Source organism: Trichomycterus rosablanca, chromosome 2 (assembly GCF_030014385.1).
Source record: "Trichomycterus rosablanca isolate fTriRos1 chromosome 2, fTriRos1.hap1, whole genome shotgun sequence".
Taxonomy (NCBI): Eukaryota; Metazoa; Chordata; class Actinopteri; order Siluriformes; family Trichomycteridae; genus Trichomycterus; species Trichomycterus rosablanca.
Genome location: NC_085989.1, coordinates 11,396,570 through 11,418,868, shown reverse-complemented (window position 1 = coordinate 11,418,868; position 22,299 = coordinate 11,396,570). Strand labels below are relative to the sequence as shown.

Genomic DNA, 22,299 nt, shown 5'->3' with positions numbered 1-22,299 from the left:
TATCTTGCCTACAGTCAAGCATGGTGGTGGTAGCATCATGGTCTTGGGCTGCATGAGTGTTGCTGGCACTGGGGAGCTGCAGTTCATTGAGGGAAACATGAATTCCAACATGTACTGTGACATTCTGAAACAGAGCATGATCCCCTCCCTTCGAAAACTGGGCCTCATGGCAGTTTTCCAACAGGATAACGACCCCAAACACAACCTCCAAGATGACAACTGCCTTGCTGAGGAAGCTGAAGGTAAAGGTGATGGACTAAACCCAATTGAGCACCTGTGGCGCATCCTCAAGTGGAAGGTGGAGGAGTTCAAGGTGTCTAACATCCACCAGCTCCGTGATGTCATCATGGAGGAGTGGAAGAGGATTCCAGTAGCAACCTGTGCAGCTCTGGTGAATTCCATGACCAGGAGGGTTAAGGCAGTGCTGGATAATAATGGTGGTCACACAAAATATTGACACTTTGGGCACAATTTGGACATGTTCACTGTGGGGTGTACTCACTTATGTTGCCAGCCATTTAGACATTAATTAGTGTGTTGAGTTATTTTCAGAAGACAGTAAATCTACACTGCTATACAAGTTGTACACTGACTACTCTAAGTTATATCCAAGTTTTATTTCTATAGTGTTGTCCCATGAAAAGATATAAAAAAATATTTGCAGAAATGTGAGGGGTGTACTCACTTTTGTGATACACTGTACATGTAACATTATATAGTTTTTTATATGAGACTCGCTGTATGGCCCCAGCATTGAAGTTCGGGTGCTATAAATATATATATGAGGGGGCCCAAGATTCTTTTTTGCACTGGGGCCCATGAGCTTCTAGTTACGCCACTGTAATGGATCATTTATTATTCGTCTAATTGCCCTGTGATGGACTGGCAAGCAGTTGGAGGTGTTTCCTACTTTTCACCAGTGAATCACCGGTAAAACAGACAATTGAATGAATGAATGAATGATTGATTCCTCTAATTTTGTTACTGGCTGTGCTTTTCCTCTTTTTCCTTTAACACTTCCAAGCATAAATGTTTTAGGTGTATAGGTTCTTTTTATGTGTCCGAATAAGGGAGCTTCAGTTTGGTTATCTGGGCTTCGAATGAGAAGTTTGGTTTGATTTAATCCTGGATCTATTTGATTGTCCCTTTGCTGCCCAAGGTACTCTCAAAAGCCTTAGCCAGCACATACAAGACAAGCGTTTTTGTGGTCTTGTGTGCACCAATCTATGAGCCGATGCTACAATAGAAGTGGGTCTGTTATAGAATAATCAGAACAGCTCCTTTTACCTGTTTTTCTGTAGGCTGTTTAGTTCGGATGCCATGTCTGACTCGGATGTGCTTCTCTAGTATCAGACGACTGCTGAATGTTCGTTTGCCCTCCAGACAGTACCTGGCATGGAACAATATTACATGGTCAAGCTTTGAACCATTAAGGGTTTCTACATAATGCGATGTATCAAGTTGAATGATGTCAGCTTAATGTAACACCTGCTACAATGTTTATTTTGGTTGTTTGGTTGTGTATTTTAAGTATGTAGCCAAAAGTATGTGGACACCTCTTCCCTCTTTGTGCTCGTAATAGGCATAAAAGCATTTTTAAGTGCAGCTTACAATTGATGTTTTCAGGATAATCCGCTAGCACACCAGCGCTGGGATTCTGATCTCCCCGAGTTCGAATCTCTGCTCTGCTACCAGTTGGCTGGGCGCCCACTAGCAGGCACAATTGGCAAGTGCCTGTAGAAGACAAATTGGCCTCTATTCTGCTGGGTGGGAATAGACCTGACTTATAAGGGGTGGAATTATCAACACTGTGTAAGTACCTAAGTTGCCCAGGGCATCTGTACAGAGAATGGAGGAGTGCAGAGAACAGGGTGTGGCTCTCCATGCACAAAACCAAACTCATGCACAAATCCACATCAGTGTCAGGCAAATATACACCCTCCATAGATGCCATTGGCCCCCAGCAGCTGATTGGCTACACTAAATTGAAAGAAAAAGGGGGGGAAATACATAAAAAGGTGTTAATGGGGTTGAAGTCGGTAATGTGTGCAGGCCACTAGAGTAAATCAATGTCTTTACAGACCTTGCTCTGTGCACAGCATCAAAGTCATGCTTGACCAGGTATTTTATAGCATATTTAAAAGCTTAAAAGTTATACGGCTGAAAGACCTGAACTTAATTAGGAAAGGTGTCCACATATCTTTGATCATATGGTCTACATTAGATTTGCCTATAGTAGGTGAAAACTAGAGTGCAGTCTAAATAAGAACTAAAACAAGGTGTAATGTGACCCATAGTACATGTTGACTCACTGGCAGTGGAAGACTCTTTTGACACCCTCGTGAATGACACGGACATGGCGACGCAGGCTGTTGGCCGAACTGAAGGAACGCTCACACATTCGACAGGGAAACTTCTTCATGGACTGCAGGCACCAGAGAACAGTATGTTAGTATACACCGATCAGCCATAACATTAAAACCACCTCCTTGTTTCTACACACACTGTCCATGTTATCAGCTCCACTTACCATATAGAAGCACTGACTGTAGTCCATGTATTTCTCTACATACTTTTTTAGCCTGCCTTCACCCTGTTCTTCAATGGTCAGGACCCCCACAGAACCACCACAGAGCAGGTATTATATAGGTGGTGGATCATTCTCAGAACTGCAGTGACACTGACATGGTGGTGGTGTGTTATTGTGTGTTGTGCTGGTATTAGTGGATCAGACACAGCAGCGCTGCTGGAGTTTTTAAATACCGTGTCCACTCACTGTCCACTATATTAGACACTCCTACCTAGTTGGGTCACCTTGTAGATGTAAAGTCAGAGATGATCGCTCATCTATTGCTGCTGTTTGAGTTGGTCATCTTCTAGACCCACGGGGCGCTGTTGGCTGAATATATTTTTAGTTGGTGGACTATTCTCAGTCCAGCAGTGACAGTGAGGTGTTTAAAAACTCCAGCAGCACTGCTGTGTCTGATCCACTCATACCAGCACAACACACACTAACACACCACCACCATGTCAGTGTCACTGCAGTGCTGAGAATGATCCACCACTTAAACAATACCTGCTCTGTGGGGGTCCTGACCATTGAAGAACAGGGTGAAAGCAGGCTAAAAAGTATGTAGAGAAACAGATGGACTACAGTCAGTAATTGTAGAACTACAAAGTGCTCCTATATAGTAAGTGGAGCTGATAAAATGGACAGTGAGTGTAGAAACAAGGAGGTAGTCATAACGTTATGCCTGATATAGAGCCTCACTGAGTATGGACAGCCATACTAGGCTCCAACTGACCAATACCAGAGACCACATAATGCCGCTGCAGAAAGAGACCCTGTCCGACCTTCCCTCCCTTAAACACAACCATTGTGTTTGTTTCATCGCGCCCATCATTAAACAGGAATGAAGCGTCCAGTTCATTGTTTTGATAGATGCTGTGTATTTACCATGCCGTGTTCACTCTTCATGTGGTTGATGTAATCCTCTCTGTCAGAATAACGTGTCTTGCACTCCTTGCATCGCCACTCTACGCTGCTCCCACTCTCCGGGGAACTGGGCTGCTCCTCCTCCTCGTTATCGTCCTCCTCCTCCTCATACTCTTTGTCCTCCCCTGCCTCTTCTTTCTCCTCTTCCTCCCCCTCCCCTTCCTTTCTTAAGGTGGAGTTTGCACTTGCACTTGAGGATGAGACTGGAGAGGAGGCAGTCGCCGGGGTCTCCGTTTTGCCCGGAAGACCTCTGTGGGCGGTCTGAATGGGAGTAGAAAGTAACCAATCAGAGGTATGAATAACACTGGACTCTCACATTAGTTGTCGAATTGAATCTGGACTGATCTGTGTGCTTGGTTCAGAGCTTTGCACTGAGTAACACTGGTATTACCAGGTAAAGGCCAAACCAAGGCTTTACTGTATGCCTTTATTGACACCACATTCTTCTAAAGGAAGCAAAGAATGGGCAACACAAAAAGGCAACATGCTGTATGTAACTGAAGTAATTATTTAAATTGTTTAAGTATTAATTTAGTGTAAACGGTCATTTAAATGTCATCTGGTTTATATTGCAGGAACGTACCTTGATGTGCTCCATCATGGACCCCTTTTGAGCATATAATTTGGTGCAGTCGGGACATTTGAACACGTGCACTTTCTGCTTGGCCAGGTGGGTGTCAAAATGCACATAGAGCAAAGGTTTCTGGGTGAAGACTGTGTCGCACATCACACACTTGTAAATCATCCTAAAGATACAGAAAAATGACAGGTAAATGACACATTAAACATTTTACTTTAACTTGCCATTTCCCTTCATATAAACTGGTTGGTATGGGCTAAGGAGCAAGCAATTATTGGTCCAAACAACGTTAAGAACCCGTATCCGTATTTCCTCCAGATTTGGAGGCTAATATAAATCACTTCTGCACACACAATTAGTGTGCAGACATTTTTTTAATCTAGCTTGATGCAGAGATGTTCACAAGTCACAAAATATGAGTCCGAGTCGAGTCACGAGTCATTAGGCTAGAGTCCGAGTCGAGTCACGAGTCATTAGGCTAGAGTCCGAGTCGAGTCACGAGTCTTTAGGCTAGAGTCGGAGTCGAGTCACGAGTCTTTAGGCTAGAGTCCGAGTCAAGTCACGAGTCAATATAATATACACAAAACATATATTGGAAATGTAGCGTAGAAATAAATAATAATTTAATTTAATGTAAGTTCAGATAAAAAAAACCCCAACAGATTAGCGACTGTATTTTGCCGTTTTACTTCGTGCCTTTACTTTCCTAGGTACCAGTTAAAAGCTTAAACTGACGTTTTGTTTTCATTGCAAATTACGGCACAGCGGCCAAAATCCAAAACACAGCAAAATATCCATAACCACTGCTTACCTTAGCTTATGTTCTTCCAGATGCTATTAAATTTATAAGCGTGTGTCCCATTAGGAATATAATCCGTTATTTTGTAAATGTGCTTATAATTAAAAACCTCCAAACTTTTCCCGGTTATGAAGTAAAACACGAACTCGTTAGAAAACCAATCAAGCGTTTCATTCACACATCATCTGTGTGATGCTGCAAACTAAATACATGCAAATAACAGCATTTCTTACTAAAAATTTAAATCAGAAGGTCTGATTGGTTCAGAAAGCGGTTCTTCCAACCATTAGCGCCAAGTCTGTAGGAGCGTTCAATTCACGTTATCTGTTACTGTGAAGTGCACTACGTATTCATATTCAAAGGAGGGAGTAGGGAGCGACGCTTCATCACTATGCCGGAAGCTGGCTGGAACATTTTGCCATTGTGTGCGTTGCGGGTTAAGACAGCCGGAGCGTTATTAGAGAGCAGAACATGACACGATCAGAATGATGTCGGATCATATATATATACAGTGTATATACAGGGGTTGGACAAAATAACTGAAACACCTTGTTTTAGACCACAATAATTTATTAGTATGGTGTAGGGCCTCCTTTTGCGGCCAATACAGCGTCAATTCGTCTTGGAAATGACATATACAAGTCCTGCACAGTGGTCAGAGGGATTTTAAGCCATTCTTCTTGCAGGATAGTGGCCAGGTCACTACGTGATGCTGGTGGAGGAAAACGTTTCCTGACTCGCTTCTCCAAAACACCCCAAAGTGGCTCAATAATATTTAGATCTGGTGACTGTGCAGGCCATGGGAGATGTTCAACTTCACTTTCATGTTCATCAAACCAATCTTTCACCAGTCTTGCTGTGTGTATTGGTGCATTGTCATCCTGATACACGGCACCGCCATTGGATGCACATGGTCCTCCAGAATGGTTCGGTAGTCCTTGGCAGTGACGCGCCCATCTAGCACAAGTATTGGGCCAAGGGAATGCCATGATATGGCAGCCCAAACCATCACTGATCCACCCCCATGCTTCACTCTGGGCATGCAACAGTCTGGGTGGTACGCTTCTTTGGGGCTTCTCCACACCGTAACTCTCCCGGATGTGGGGAAAACAGTAAAGGTGGACTCATCAGAGAACAATACATGTTTCACATTGTCCACAGCCCAAGATTTGCGCTCCTTGCACCATTGAAACCGACGTTTGGCATTGGCACGAGTGACCAAAGGTTTGGCTATAGCAGCCCGGCCGTGTATATCGACCCTGTGGAGCTCCCGACGGACAGTTCTGGTGGAAACAGGAGAGTCGAGGTGCACATTTAATTCTGCCGTGATTTGGGCAGCCGTGGTTTTATGTTTTTTGGATACAATCCGGGTTAGCACCCGAACATCCCTTTCAGACAGCTTCCTCTTGCGTCCACAGTTAATCCTGTTGGATGTGGTTTGTCCTTCTTGGTGGTATGCTGACATTACCCTGGATACCGTGGCTCTTGATACATCACAAAGACTTGCTGTCTTGGTCACAGATGCGCCAGCAAGACGTGCACCAACAATTTGTCCTCTTTTGAACTCTGGTATGTCACCCATAATGTTGTGTGCATTGCAATATTTTGAGCAAAACTGTGCTCTTACCCTGCTAATTGAACCTTCACACTCTGCTCTTACTGGTGCAATGTGCAATTAATGAAGATTGGCCACCAGACTGGTCCAATTTAGCCATGAAACCTCCCACACTAAAATGACAGGTGTTTCAGTTATTTTGTCCAACCCCTGTATATATATATATATATATATATATATATACAGTGTATCACAAAAGTGAGTACACCCCTCACATTTCTGCAGATATTTAAGTATATCTTTTCATGGGACAACACTGACAAAATGACACTTTGACACAATGAAAAGTAGTCTGTGTGCAGCTTATATAACAGTGTAAATTTATTCTTCCCTCAAAATAACTCAATATACAGCCATTAATGTCTAAACCACCGGCAACAAAAGTGAGTACACCCCTTAGTGAAAGTTCCTGAAGTGTCAATATTTTGTGTGGCCACCATTATTTCCCAGAACTGCCTTAACTCTCCTGGGCATGGAGTTTACCAGAGCTTCACAGGTTGCCACTGGAATGCTTTTCCACTCCTCCATGACGACATCACGGAGCTGGCGGATATTCGAGACTTTGCGCTCCTCCACCTTCCGCTTGAGGATGCCCCAAAGATGTTCTATTGGGTTTAGGTCTGGAGACATGCTTGGCCAGTCCATCACCTTTACCCTCAGCCTCTTCAATAAAGCAGTGGTCGTCTTAGAGGTGTGTTTGGGGTCATTATCATGCTGGAACACTGCCCTGCGACCCAGTTTCCGGAGGGAGGGGATCATGCTCTGCTTCAGTATTTCACAGTACATATTGGAGTTCATGTGTCCCTCAATGAAATGTAACTCCCCAACACCTGCTGCACTCATGCAGCCCCAGACCATGGCATTCCCACCACCATGCTTGACTGTAGGCATGACACACTTATCTTTGTACTCCTCACCTGATTGCCGCCACACATGCTTGAGACCATCTGAACCAAACAAATTAATCTTGGTCTCATCAGACCATAGGACATGGTTCCAGTAATCCATGTCCTTTGTTGACATGTCTTCAGCAAACTGTTTGTGGGCTTTCTTGTGTAGAGACTTCAGAAGAGGCTTCCTTCTGGGGTGACAGCCATGCAGACCAATTTGATGTAGTGTGCGGCGTATGGTCTGAGCACTGACAGGCTGACCCCCCACCTTTTCAATCTCTGCAGCAATGCTGACAGCACTCCTGCGCCTATCTTTCAAAGACAGCAGTTGGATGTGACGCTGAGCACGTGCACTCAGCTTCTTTGGACGACCAACGCGAGGTCTTTTCTGAGTGGACCCTGCTCTTTTAAAACGCTGGATGATCTTGGCCACTGTGCTGCAGCTCACTTTCAGGGTGTTGGCAATCTTCTTGTAGCCTTGGCCATCTTCATGTAGCGCAACAATTCGTCTTTTAAGATCCTCAGAGAGTTCTTTGCCATGAGGTGCCATGTTGGAACTTTCAGTGACCAGTATGAGAGAGTGTGAGAGCTGTACTACTAAATTGAACACACCTGCTCCCTATGCACACCTGAGACCTAGTAACACTAACAAATCACATGACATTTTGGAGGGAAAATGACAAGCAGTGCTCAATTTGGACATTTAGGGGTGTAGTCTCTTAGGGGTGTACTCACTTTTGTTGCCAGTGGTTTAGACATTAATGGCTGTATATTGAGTTATTTTGAGGGAAGAATAAATTTACACTGTTATATAAGCTGCACACAGACTACTTTTCATTGTGTCAAAGTGTCATTTTGTCAGTGTTGTCCCATGAAAAGATATACTTAAATATCTGCAGAAATGTGAGGGGTGTACTCACTTTTGTGATACACTGTATATATATATATATATATATATATATATATATATATATATATATATATATATATATATATATATATATATATATATACTGTGTATCACTATATATACAATATATATGTATATATATATATATATATATATATATATATATATAATTGTCACACGTAACTAATGTTTCTGACTTTTGTTGTCCACAAGTCATTTTTTGCGAGTCACGAGTCGAGTCCGAGTCATTTGAAACGAGTCCGAGTCAAGTCTGGAGTCGCTGTGTGTGCCCTAGTCTAGCGTCCTTATCTTGGTTAAACCCAGCATGCCATATCAATTAAAATCCCTTCAGATTTAATTGCCTTTTTAATCTATTACTGAAATATCGATTTGGTTTGACACATGTCAAATCAAAAACATAAAAGCCACCCACAGTTTTTCTAAAACCCATCCTGACACTACAAAAGTTTGAGCCAAGCCATGTGTTTATATAATAACCGACAACTTATAAAGATTAATGCTGTCGGCTGATTCTACCAGCTGCCTGTTGATTTGAGACACGCCCTTACCCACCCTTAGTGAACTCATAATATTGCATTCATAATATTTATGCAATATTTTATGCAATAAAATCACAAACCAATGCTGTTTAGTGTCAGTATGGAGCATTTTTGTTAATCTGTGCGCATGTGGAACTGTGTAACATTATAACAACTACACTAATAATGTCCGTAGGTGCTTTAATATACTATGTCCCTATTTGTTATTATTAGGGATGGAATGATGCACCACAAGACAGTTAAAAAGCGATTTACATGTGTAACGATTCAAATCGGTTTACATGTATAATGAATCGATATTCACTTTAAACAGCAGAGGGCACTGGCGCTATTCACCTTGCCTGGTTGCTGTCACTAAAGGGTTGCCAGGTCCAGCCAAATTTATTTATGTGAGGATACTTTCTCTATTTGTATTATTCATTTATTTATTTAATTTGGGATTTGATGTAAAATTTTATTTCAGTTTTTTTTTTTTTACACAAAAAGGGAAAGGTGCAGCATTGTTTTACATAGTTTATACCTATCTCAGAAATAAAAGGACATTCATTATTTAGATAAATAAAAGATAATCACAAATACAGTATTTTATTTTTTTAAAGACAAATAATAAAAGGAAACTGTCATCATTTGTCTTCAATTTCATTTTGTTTAAAAAATCGGGGCCGCTCAGGTGGCGCAGCGGTAAAAACACACGCTGTTCACCAGAGCTGAGACCTCGAATACATCGTATCGAATCTCGGCTCTGCCTGCCGGCTGAGGATGAGCGGCCACATGAACAACGATTGGCCTGTTGTTCAGATAGGGGCGGAATTAAGCTGGATGGGGACTCTCTCACAGACTAGTGCGATTACAACCTCTGCTGGCACAGAGATGGGAAAGGAGTGCGGTAGAGGGTGTGGCTCTCCGTACACAGCGCTGTACTGCACTGCACTCGTCAAGTGCAAAGGGGGTAAAAAAATCGGGGGGAAAAATCGTATTGTGAATCTCATTGCATGTAGAGTGTATCATTACATCCCTAGTTATTATTAGTATATTTAGGTAGCAGTTGTAATGTGTTCATGTTCCTCTTACTGCTCTACAGCACTGCTACATTCACTACATGACACTGTTTTTCAGGAAAAAGGCATAAAGATTTGTTGATACTAAAGATTATTCTGGTCTGTAAACCTAACTAGGCACAGCTGTACAGCAGATGCCCTTCATTATGCAAACCGCCTTATTTTATCCAGGCTTGGATCTGGCACTGAGAGTACACTGATAAGTGCACCTCTCAATGGCTAGTCTGTTCGACCACCCCGTTAGACATAGCCAATCATGTCTGCATAGATGTCTAACCGGATAATAACAGGATGGTAGTGGGTTAGTGTGATTTACCGCTGTGCCATTCATATACCTACCTATTAAAATTAAATACCTGTCATTTCTAAATGTAGTGAGAATTGGCCCTGAATATTAATATCAATAGCTTTTATTATATGCATACTGGTAGCCTAGTCGAATCCAAAACTGCCAGAGTTTCACATACATGTCTGCAAATCTACTAGTACATACTTGGCCTGAGCAGCAGTAAGGGTGGGGTGCTGGGTGCTGATGTGAGCCTGGGCACTGGGAGCCGATTTGAAGGCCATTGGACAATGTGGGCACTTGTGGAACACCTCGCAGTGAGCAGTCTGAATGTGAGACTTGATGGAGTTCAGGCCACCAAACACTACCTGACAGCTGGAACATCTGTAAGAGAAAGAATTTAAGTCAGTGCATGGGCAAGATTTTCCAAACGTCAGTCAGTGCAGGCCCTGCAGGCAACTCACACAGATTAAACATAGAGACATTTGAGACTGTAACAGAATGTGTTTATAATACTCATTGAGAAACACTAGGTGGGCTTGGACATGTTGCCAATCCATTGCAGAGCACTGAAAATATATAACATTAAAACCACTTCCTTGTTTCTACACTCGGTGTCCATTTAATCAGCTCCACTTACCATATAGAAGCACTTTGAAGTTCTACAATTACTGACTGTAGTCCATCTGTTTCTCTACATACTTTTTTTAGCCTGCTTTCACCCTGTTCTTCAATGGTCAGGAGCACCACAGAGCAGGTATTATTTAGGTGGTGGATCATGCTCAGCACTGCAGTGATACTGACATGGTGGTGGTGTGTTAGTGTGTGTTGTGCTGATATGAGTGGATCAGACACAGCAGCGCTGCTGGAGTTTTTAAATACTGTGTCCACTCACTGTCCACTCTATTAGACACTCCTAGCTAGTTGGTCCACCTTGTAGATGTAAAGTCAGAGACGATCACTCATCTATTGCTGCTGTTTGAGTTGGTCATCTTCTAGACCTTCATCAGTTGTCACAGGACGCTGCCCATGGAGCGCTGTTGGCTGGATATTTTTGGTTGGTGGACTATTCTAGTCCAGCAGGGACAGTGAGGTGTTTAAAAACTCCATCAGCATTGTTGAGTCTGATCCACTCATACCAGCACAACACACATTAACACACCACCACCATGTCAGTGTCACTGCAGTGCTGAGAATGATCCACCACCTACATAATACCTGCTCTGTGGTGGCCCTGACCATTGAAGAACAGCATGAAAAGGGGCTAACAAAGTATGTAGAGAAACCGATGGACTACAGTCAGTAATTGTAGAACTACAAAGTGCTTCTATATGGTAAGTGGAGCTGATAAAATGGACAGTGAGTGTAGAAACAAGGAGGTGGTTTTAATGTTATGGCTGATCGCTGTATACTGTATCCTGTAACAACCCTGTCCATACCCATATGTTTATAAAAATTTTATTTGTTTTTAAGATTTTATTTGTTAAGACTTTTAACAGTGGTCAGACCTGTAGCCGATACGCCTGGCAAAGTGTAGACAGGCCTCCTCTAGATGAGTCTGAAAACTGGCCTGACGGGCAATGCCACCACACTCTGGACACACATGGGGGGCCCGGTGCTTATGGATTCGCTGGTGAGCTGATACACTGCACCCATTAGGCAACATCATTGGTGGAGAGCAAATCGTACAAGTCTGAAAAACAGAAAGTATACATTAAAAGGCTGACTTTCAGCTCTAACATAATAAATGTGTGTTTAAATACATTAAAACCAAAGATAATTTACAGTGAAATATGCTACTTACAGAATTGGGCGTAGCTCTGATTTGCTGGAAATGCGCCACCAGCTCTGCCTTGTTAGCAAACTGTACCTGGCATTCAGGGCATTTAAAGTTGTTGTACTGAAGAACCTCACCCTTCTTGCAGGGAAGTGGCATTAGGACATGAGGACTGTGAGGCCCACGACGAGCTGGGCTAGGTTGGGAAGCAACTGACGCTTGTGAGGGGGAGTCTTTCACAGGGCTGGAGGTGGAGGGGACAGTGGGGGTTCCTGATTGGGTAGAGGGGGTCGATACAGATGATGAAGCGACTGGAGGGGAGAGCATACCTATAAGTATCAAAAGGACAAATGTTTAGAATTTGTCAATGGGGTTGATTTAAACAACCAACTGCAGGAAGATTTATGTGAATTATGTTTTAATACCCCCCCCCCCCCCCCCCCATGCCACTAAGCCTAAAACAGGTAGGATGTTTCTTTTGAGAAAAATACTGATCCAAAGCAGATTTTAACCCAACTGAACATTTGTGGCGAGATTATAACACTGCTTTACAGCACTGCCCCCAAACTAACCTGGCAAAGTAGCGATATACACTGATCAGCCATAACATTAAAACCACATTCTTGTTTCTACTCACTGTCCATTTTATCAGCTCCACTTACCATATAGAAGCACTTTGTAGTTCTACAATTACTGACTGTAGTCCATCTGTTTCTCTACATGCTTTGTTAGCCCCCTATCATGCTGTTCTTCAATGGTCAGGACTCCCCCAGGGTATTATTTAGGTGGTGGATCATTCTCATCTTCAGTGACACTGACATGGTGGTGGTGTGTTAGTGTGTGTTGTGCTGGTATAAGTGGATCAGACACAGCAGCGCTGCTGGACTTTTTAATACCATGTCCACTCACTGTCCACTATATTAGACACTCCTACCTAGTTGGGTCACCTTGTAGATGTAAAGTCAGAGACGATCGCTCATCTATTGCTGCTGTTTGAGTTGGTCATCTTCTAGACCTTCATCAGTGGTCACAGGGTGCTGTTGGTGGGATATTTTTGGTTGGTGGACTATTCTCAATCCAGCAGTGACAGTGAGTGTTTAAAAACTGCAGCAGCATTGCTGTGTCTGATCCACTCATATCAGTACACACACTAACACACCACCACCACGTCAGTGTCACTGCAGTTCTGAGAATGATCCACCACCCAAATAACACCTGCTCTGTAGTGGTCCTGGTAGAGTCCTGACCATTGAAGAACAGCATGATAGGGGGCTAACAAAGCATGCAGAGAAACAGATGGACTACAGTCAGTAATTGTAGAACTACAAAGTGCTTCTATATGGTAAGTGGAGCTGATAAAATGGACAGTGAGTGTACTGTAGAAACAAGGACTATATATATATACAGTGTATCACAAAAGTGAGTACACCCCTCACATTTCTGCAGATATTTAAGTATATCTTTTCATGGGACAACACTGACAAAATGACACTTTGACACAATGAAAAGTAGTCTGTGTGCAGCTTATATAACAGTGTAAATTTATTCTTCCCTCAAAATAACTCAATATACAGCCATTAATGTCTAAACCACCGGCAACAAAAGTGAGTACACCCCTAAGAGACTACACCCCTAAATGTCCAAATTGAGCACTGCTTGTCATTTTCCCTCCAAAATGTCATGTGATTTGTTAGTGTTACTAGGTCTCAGGTGTGCATAGGGAGCAGGTGTGTTCAATTTAGTAGTACAGCTCTCACACTCTCTCATACTGGTCACTGAAAGTTCCAACATGGCACCTCATGGCAAAGAACTCTCTGAGGATCTTAAAAGACGAATTGTTGCGCTACATGAAGATGGCCAAGGCTACAAGAAGATTGCCAACACCCTGAAACTGAGCTGCAGCACAGTGGCCAAGATCATCCAGCGTTTTAAAAGAGCAGGGTCCACTCAGAACAGACCTCGCGTTGGTCGTCCAAAGAAGCTGAGTGCACGTGCTCAGCGTCACATCCAACTGCTGTCTTTGAAAGATAGGCGCAGGAGTGCTGTCAGCATTGCTGCAGAGATTGAAAAGGTGGGGGGTCAGCCTGTCAGTGCTCAGACCATACGCCGCACACTACATCAAATTGGTCTGCATGGCCGTCACCCCAGAAGGAAGCCTCTTCTGAAGTCTCTACACAAGAAAGCCCGCAAACAGTTTGCTGAAGACATGTCAACAAAGGACATGGATTACTGGAACCATGTCCTATGGTCTGATGAGACCAAGATTAATTTGTTTGGTTCAGATGGTCTCAAGCATGTGTGGCGGCAATCAGGTGAGGAGTACAAAGATAAGTGTGTCATGCCTACAGTCAAGCATGGTGGTGGGAATGCCATGGTCTGGGGCTGCATGAGTGCAGCAGGTGTTGGGGAGTTACATTTCATTGAGGGACACATGAACTCCAATATGTACTGTGAAATACTGAGCAGAGCATGATCCCCTCCCTCCGGAAACTGGGTCGCAGGGCAGTGTTCCAGCATGATAATGACCCCAAACACACCTCTAAGACGACCACTGCTTTATTGAAGAGGCTGAGGGTAAAGGTGATGGACTGGCCAAGCATGTCTCCAGACCTAAACCCAATAGAACATCTTTGGGGCATCCTCAAGCGGAAGGTGGAGGAGCGCAAAGTCTCGAATATCCGCCAGCTCTGTGATGTCGTCATGGAGGAGTGGAAAAGCATTCCAGTGGCAACCTGTGAAGCTCTGGTAAACTCCATGCCCAGGAGAGTTAAGGCAGTTCTGGGAAATAATGGTGGCCACACAAAATATTGACATTTCAGGAACTTTCACTAAGGGGTGTACTCACTTTTGTTGCCGGTGGTTTAGACATTAATGGCTGTATATTGAGTTATTTTGAGGGAAGAATAAATTTACACTGTTATATAAGCTGCACACAGACTACTTTTCATTGTGTCAAAGTGTCATTTTGTCAGTGTTGTCCCATGAAAAGATATACTTAAATATCTGCAGAAATGTGAGGGGTGTACTCACTTTTGTGATACACTGTATATATACTGTGTATATATATATATATATATATATATATATATATATATATATATATATATATATATATATATACAGTAGTGCAAAACTGACAATTATCTAAAAAGACCAGTGGCTGTAAAAGGAACTAAGTATGAATAAATATGTAACAAAACGTTTTTGGATTTTTACTTATTAAATAAATACAATTATTTGTTGGTCTGTACTAAGATAAGAAAAAAAGTTTTAAATAAAATACTAAATAAATAAAGCAAGCAGTAGCTACACACCGATCGGAGTTGTGTCCTGTTGGCCAATCATCTGCTCGACAGTAACTGGTCTCATAACCAGATGTGAACACTGCATAACGAGCCCTCTCTCCTTATGCTCTCTAGCATGCAGCAGCAGACTGCACTTGTTGAAGAAGGCCAGACGCTTTGCACAGTGGTTGCAAGTCACCTCGATCCTTAAGGATCTTCTATCGTAATGACGAGCCAGGCTGCGCTCCAGAGCAAAGGAGTCGCCGCACTCTAGGCAGCGATAACCTGTCGCCGGGATAGGGAGACCCCACTCCGGCGGAGGTGGAATGGAGAGGTCCGGGCGGTAGCTAGGCAGCAAGTTCTTGCTGTTTAGGATCTTGTTGAAGGCTTCCACTAGGCTTGACTGGCTCCGGGAAATGACAGCTCCTGTACTGTTAACGATAGAGGCTGGCTTGGATGGTACTTGTACATTAGGTGTGCCTCCGTTAGTCGCCCTGCCGGCCGTGGTACGCACACTGATGCCGCTGACCGTTGGAGTGGCTGGAAGGTTGGCAGCTTTCGTGATGTTCACGGCTGTGGCGGAGACCTTGGTCTTATCCAATGAAGCAGACGTTTTGTTCTGAGCTTTGCTTGCTGCGGCTAGCATGGCGCTGCTTGCTTCTAAGGTGGCTACCGGCAGCGTAGAACCTTTTACCAATCGACCAGCTGTGGGTTCTGCTGCTTTCTGGGATTTGTTAGCTGTGACTGTTTGCAATCTTGCACCATCTGGTCCTTTGCCTGCCACACGGGTAACTGTTCGGGTGATGCTTCCTGTTGGGGTTTTAATGGTCTTTATTCGGACTTTAAGAGGCCTGGAGGGTGCACTACCATCAGGTGCATCAGGTCCACTACTGTTAGGTGCACTGTTAGGAATTTTAGGGGACTGGGTAGATTCACTTTCATCATCCACTTCCATATTTTCTTCCTTTTTTTGTCTGTTGTCCTGACCTACGTCTGCTGCATCCCCATTCCCATCATTAATCCCTTTGGCCACCTCCATCTCCTCTTCCTCCTCCTTAGGTTCTCGGAGGCTCGTCGAGGGTAAAGGAGCAGTCACAGCCGGGCTGGACGACTTTTTCGAAGCTGCAGGCATCGTTCCTGAAGTCTTGGTGGTGTCCGGCTCTGGACTCTCTGGTGAGTCACGTTCATCGATGACATGCTCCGAGTTCTGGTCTTCCTGATGTGGGCTTTTACCAGCTCTCGCCTGAACCGGTGATGAAAGCCAGTTCTGTGATTGTGGAGATGCCGGAGAGGCCGATGGGATGTCCCCTGGTTTGGGATAAGCGACTGAAGACGCGGGAGCCGAGGACAAAGGTGCAGAGTGGGGGAGCGACGGGGATTCTGAACTCTCGGCAGACTTGAGCCTGCGTGAACGTTTTGGAGAGGTGGGAGAGCCAGGACTCTCTTGAATAATCAGTGAACCTCCAGAATCTGGATCTGAATCCTCCTCATCTGACTCCATGTGCCTGAATTCAGATGTACTGTGGTGTGGAGTTCCATTGAATGGCTCTGTCAGGCTTGTTGCCAGTGGTGATGAGGCGACAGTCCCTGAAACACGGGAACCGACGGAAGGAGAGGTTGATGATGAAGGAGCTGTGGACGGATTTGAGAGGTAAGGTTTGGGAGAGGGGAAAAAAGTAGATGCCACTCCACTTGTGCCTCCAGGAACAGCAGCAACCTTTGCCTTGTCAGATGTATCTAAACCTGCTTCTTGTTGGGTATGCTGCTGTTGCTGCAGGAGCTGCATTTTTCTTGCCCTGCCAATAGGATCTCCAGAACCCTGTGCCATCAGAGGCTTCAGCTTATTAAAAATGTTGCCACTTTGTTTTGACGTGTTAGCAGGTCCAAGCACAGACCCTGTGGGCTCAGGAGTCACTTTGGATCCACACAAAGGCCACTGCTCCCCATTTGGCTGACTTCGAGACTGTGATAAATGAGCGGAACCACTTGAGGATACAAATCCATTATGGTTGAGTGGTTCTGACCCTGGTACGTCACCTGTCTCGAACGTTTCGGTACGAACCCGGTTCTTCACGATTACACTAACGATAGAGGGGTCAGTTTGTGGATCCGCTGCTGGACTGGAGGCTCTAAGGGTTGAACCTCCTCCAACCGAGCCCTCGCTCGGCTTTGTGAGAGACCCGCTGCTCGATCCCTGGTGCCCCTCGACCTCTTCGGGTGCTGACTGAATGGCCTCCTTTGCGTCAATATCAGGAATATCAAATGCTGCCAACAAGTCATCAAAATCGGGGGTCTTCATGTCCCCCATGCCGGGACAATGGACTCGGCCCTGCAGAGCATCAAGACAAAAGTATTACAGATGGGATTTATTACGTTTTATGTATTTTGTAGCTACAATAAACAAAATATGATAATTCACTTTTATATGTACAGAACGTATTTCATATCCTGGTCAGGGTTGTGGCGGTTCATGTCTAAGTAGACGCCCAAACGGCCGCTTGCACCACTGGGGATTTGAACCCCGGATCCCAGCGGTAGTGGGCTACCGTAATTTACTGCTGTGCCACCAGCACACCACAAAACAATTATGTTAGCTGGTTATAATTTTGCAATTGTAATTAATGACTGTAACACATTGTGTGACCCAAATGCAATTCAATGCAAACATACTATTATAAATCGAACGTAAACTCACAGATGAGCTACATTATTAAATTTTGTATTCATTATATTCAGGACAATAAAAACCCCTGTTTAAACAGTAGGGATGTAACGATACACTCTACCCACAATGCGATGTGATTTACGATACAGGGTTCACAATATGATTTTTTCCCGATTTCTTTAAATGTCTTTATTTCTGAGGTAGGTACAAACTATGCAAAACAATTTTGAATTAAGCCCACTTTCGCAGAAAAAACCCCGAATTTGGCAACCAGGCGTATATCGTCAGTGATGTCAACCAGGCGAGGTGTATAGCGCCAGTGCCCTCTGCTGTTTAAAGTGAATATCGATTCATTTTACATGTCAAATCGATTTGAATCGTGGATTATTATTATTTTTTTATATAATTTTTCCCACTTTTTTCCCCTAATTTTCTCCCCTAATCTAGTCGTGTCCAATTACCCCGATTGCGTCCTCTATACTGATTCGACCCTTCACCGCTGACTGAGGACGCCTCTCAACTGACATACGCCCCCTCCGGCACGTACAGTCAGTACAGACTGCATTTTTCACCCGCTCGAGTCGAGTTCATACACACGACGGGCACTGTGTACGGAGGGCCACACCCCCATCAGCGTTATTCCTCAGCTCTGTGCAGGCGCCATCAGTCAGCCAGCAGGGGCCGAAGTTGCACCAGTTATGAGGACCTATGATCCGACTTTTTACCCTCTAACCAACAGCCAATCGTTGTTCATGCAGCCGCCCAACCCAGTTGGAAGGCAGAGCTGAGATTCGATACGATGTATTCGAGACCCCAACTCTGGTGCGCTAGTTGTCTTGTTACTAATAATAGTGTTAATAGTGCCAAAAATGATAAGGGCTAGTCATTTTTAATATACAAAATACTGACTCTGTGAGGATTCCTGCCTACCATACAGCTGAAAAACACTAGCCTTTCATTTGACTCAATGATACTGAACAAATACTCGTAATCCGTGCAAGACATTGCACAGTTGCACCGAGGATTGAGCTCACCAGTCCAGCTGCTGTGGATTTATACCAATGTGTAAAAAATACTGTACGGAATACCGTGACTGGCAATGGTGTGGTAAAACACAAAGCAGCCGGCCAAAGCACAGCAAGACGCCTGTCAACATATATTTGGAACATGCATTGCAATCTAGCTGGCTTATAAAGAAATGTAAATGAATTTAAGTCGTACTGTATTAGACGTGCACTTTATTGTGAATATGTATTAGTAGCGTAAGCATCTGTACACGACCAGTTGCTAGCTCTGCAGTTAGCTTGTGCAGCGCACTGCTGGCTAACTGCGAACATGACCACTATGTGTTAAAGCTTCAATACCGAACAAAGATATAAATTATCATTAAATATGTATTCAAATCCACCTCTTTTTATCAGTTCCTAATTCTGCTAAGCGGCTAGCTAATTAGCCGTGTGTGCTAGTACAGTATAATGCATCGGTGCGTCGCTGGTTAGCATTAGCAGGCTAAAGTTTATCTCAGGCTATGTTCCTCCATGACGACTAGGCTCAGCTCGCTGGGCACCGCGCGCCGAGAGGGGTCATTTAAACGAAGGCCAGTGCACGCTAATGCAACATCTGCTTTGCTGGAAATGCAGTTTTTTGCATTTGAAAACATGCAGTGTGAGATATATTAGTGAAGTGATGGATCAGAAAGCGCAAATTGTGCGGGCCTTCGCTAGCAACCAGTTATTTGTTTACCTGATTTGTGAGATTCCCGACTCTTCTCGCTCCAGTTCAAGCGCCTTTACTTCCCCGTCATCAGTCGGCTACGGCCAGGTCCAGACAGATAACAATACTGCGCTGTAAACCACTACAGACAAAGTGGCACCACATTTCAAACAAAATGCATTTCGCATGCTTTTAAAATTTCGTTCAGAAATTCGATTTAACGAAATACTTCGATATTGTGCATCACCTTTTTTTTAAAGCGTGGAATTATTTTTGTCCCCTTCCAGGATCTCCCATTCGGCGTTCCCTAGTGCCGCTGCTATGGATGGGCGATACCACTCATTCCTACCTCATCGATCAGATACCGATTAATACCAACGCTATCATACGATTAAAATTATATTATTAATGTGTCGTTTGCAAATTAGTCCGCTCTTTGAACCCATTTTCAGCCAACATTGGGAATCGACGTTTTGTTTTCCATTACTCTAATACTGCACTGTCGCCTCACAGCAAGAAGGTCCTGGGTTCGATCCCCAGGCAGGGCGGTCCGGGTTAATTGGAGACACTGAATTGCCCTATAGGTGAATGGGTGTGTGTGTCTGCCCTGCGATGGACTGGTGCCCCGTCCAGGGTGTTACTGTGTGCCTTGCGCCCATTGAAAAGCTGGGATACGCTCCGGTATCCGGATCCTTTCTGTGTGGAGTTTGCATGTTCTTCCCGTGTCCGCGTGGGTTTTTTTTCTGGGAGCTTCGGTTTCCTCCCACGGTCCAAAGACCTGCACTGCGATGGACTGGTGCCCCGTCCAGGGTGTTACTGTGTGCCTTGTGCCCATTGAAAAGCTGGGATACGCTCCGATAACCACACCCCCACCCCCCCTAATTGAGTGAGTGAGTAAGTAATATAATGGGTTCGATCCCCAGGTAGGGCAGTCCGGGTCCTTTCTGTGTGGAGTTTGCATGTTGTCCGTGTGGGTTTCCTCCGGGTGCTTCGATTTCCTCCCACGGTCCAAAGACATGCTAGTGAGGTGAATTGGAGACACTAAATTGTCCATGACTGTGTTCGATGTTAAACTTGTGAACTGATGAGTCTTGTGTAATGAGTAACTACTGTTCCTGACATGAATGTAACCAAAGTGTAAAACATGACGTTAAAATCCTAATAAACAAACATAAACCAATTTTCAGCCGACATTGGGAATTGACGTTTTGTTTTCCATTACTCTAATATAATCAGGGCGGCACGGCGGGTAGCACTGTCGCCTTACAGCAAGAAAGTCCAGTGTTCGATCCCCAGGCGAGGCGGTCCGGGTCCTTTCTGTGCAGTTTGCATGTTCTCCCTGTGTCTGCGTGGGTTTTTTTTTCCGGGAGCTCCGGTTTCCTCCCACAGTCCAAAAACATGCAGTCAGGTTAATTAGAGACACTAAATTGCCCTGTAGGTGAATGGTGCCGTCCAGGGTGTTACTGGGTGCCTTGCGCCCATTGAAAAGCTGAGATACGCTCCAGTATCTGGGTCCTTTCTGTGTGGAGTTTGCATGTTCCTTCCATGTCTGCGTGCGTTTTTGTTTTTTTTGGGAGCTCCGGTTTCCTCCCACAGTCCAAAGACATGCAAGGGTGGTGAATTGGATATACTAAATTGTCCATGACTGTGTTTGATATAACCTTGTGAACTGATGAATCTTGTGTAATGAGTAACTACCGTTCCTGTCATGAATGTAACCAAAGTGTAAAACATGACGTTAAAATCTTAATAAACAAACCAATTTTCAGCCGACATTGGGAATCGACGTTTTGTTTTCCATTACTCTAATACTGTATAATGAGGGCGGCATGGTGGCTAGCACTGTCGCCCCACAGCAAGAAGGTCCTGGGTTCGATCCTCAGGTGGGGCTCTTCGGGTCCTTTCTGTGCGGAGTTTGCATGTTCTTCCCGGGTCTGTGTGGGTTTTTTTTTTCCCGGGATCTCCGGTTTCCTCCAACAGTCCAAAAACATTTAGTCAGGTTAATTGGAGACACTGAATTGCCCTATAGGTGAATGTGTGTGTGTGTGTATATGTGTGTCTGCCCTGCGATGGACCGGCACCCCGGTGTAACTGTGTGCCTTGCGCCCATTGAAAAGCTGGGATACGCTCTGATAGTCAGTCAGGATGGCCGAGTGGTCTAAGGCGCTGCGTTCAGGTCGCAGTCTCCCCTGGAGGCGTGGGTTTGAATCCCACTTCTGACATGCCTTTAGCCGATAATTTCTTTCAGGATTAATAAAGTATCTATTTACACCGATCAGCCGTAATATTAAAACCACCTCTGTTTCTACACACATTGTCCATTTTACAGCTTCACTTACCATATAGAAGCACTTTGTAGTACAATTACTGACTAGTCCATCTGTTTCTCTGCATGCTTTGTTAGCCACAGAGCAGGTATTATTTAGGTGCTGGATCATTCTCAGCACTGCAGTGACACTGACATGGTGGTGGTGTGTTAGTGTGTGTTGTGCTGGTATGAGTGGATCAGACCCAGCAGTGCTGCTGAAGTTTTTAAACACCTCACTGTCACTGCTGGACTGAGAATAGTCCACCAACCAAAAATACCCAGCCAACAGCTCCCTGTTGGCAGCGTTCCCGTGACCACTGGTCTAGAATATGGCCAACTCAAGCAGCAGCAATAGATG

General features: G+C 44.3%; 1 protein-coding gene and 2 non-coding genes across 4 annotated transcripts in view; 1 reads left to right on the top strand and 2 right to left on the bottom strand.

Annotated features, from left to right (window-relative positions):
• Positions 1 to 19,740, bottom strand: part of znf687b (zinc finger protein 687b) — a 30,805-nt gene extending 11,065 nt beyond the window's left edge. For both annotated transcript variants that reach the window (XM_063011093.1, XM_063011103.1), the window contains exons 1-9: positions 19,664 to 19,740; positions 15,286 to 17,584; positions 11,999 to 12,300; positions 11,703 to 11,887; positions 10,402 to 10,578; positions 4,080 to 4,242; positions 3,458 to 3,757; positions 2,313 to 2,425; positions 1,288 to 1,390 (exon numbers count right to left, since the gene is read on the bottom strand). In XM_063011093.1, the coding sequence (XP_062867163.1) occupies positions 1,288 to 1,390; positions 2,313 to 2,425; positions 3,458 to 3,757; positions 4,080 to 4,242; positions 10,402 to 10,578; positions 11,703 to 11,887; positions 11,999 to 12,300; positions 15,286 to 17,563 (3,621 nt within the window). In that variant the 5' untranslated portion in view covers positions 17,564 to 17,584; positions 19,664 to 19,740. The remainder of the gene's footprint in view (positions 1 to 1,287; positions 1,391 to 2,312; positions 2,426 to 3,457; positions 3,758 to 4,079; positions 4,243 to 10,401; positions 10,579 to 11,702; positions 11,888 to 11,998; positions 12,301 to 15,285; positions 17,585 to 19,663) is intronic.
• LOC134309455 (small nucleolar RNA SNORA13) lies at positions 3,842 to 3,978 on the bottom strand. Its single transcript, XR_010011170.1, has one exon. It is a non-coding gene; the product is annotated as a small nucleolar RNA SNORA13 (small nucleolar RNA).
• A 2,032-nt stretch (positions 19,741 to 21,772) lies between the features above and the next one.
• trnal-cag (transfer RNA leucine (anticodon CAG)) lies at positions 21,773 to 21,855 on the top strand. Its single transcript has one exon. It is a non-coding gene; the product is annotated as a tRNA-Leu (tRNA).
• Positions 21,856 to 22,299: the final 444 nt, after the last annotated feature.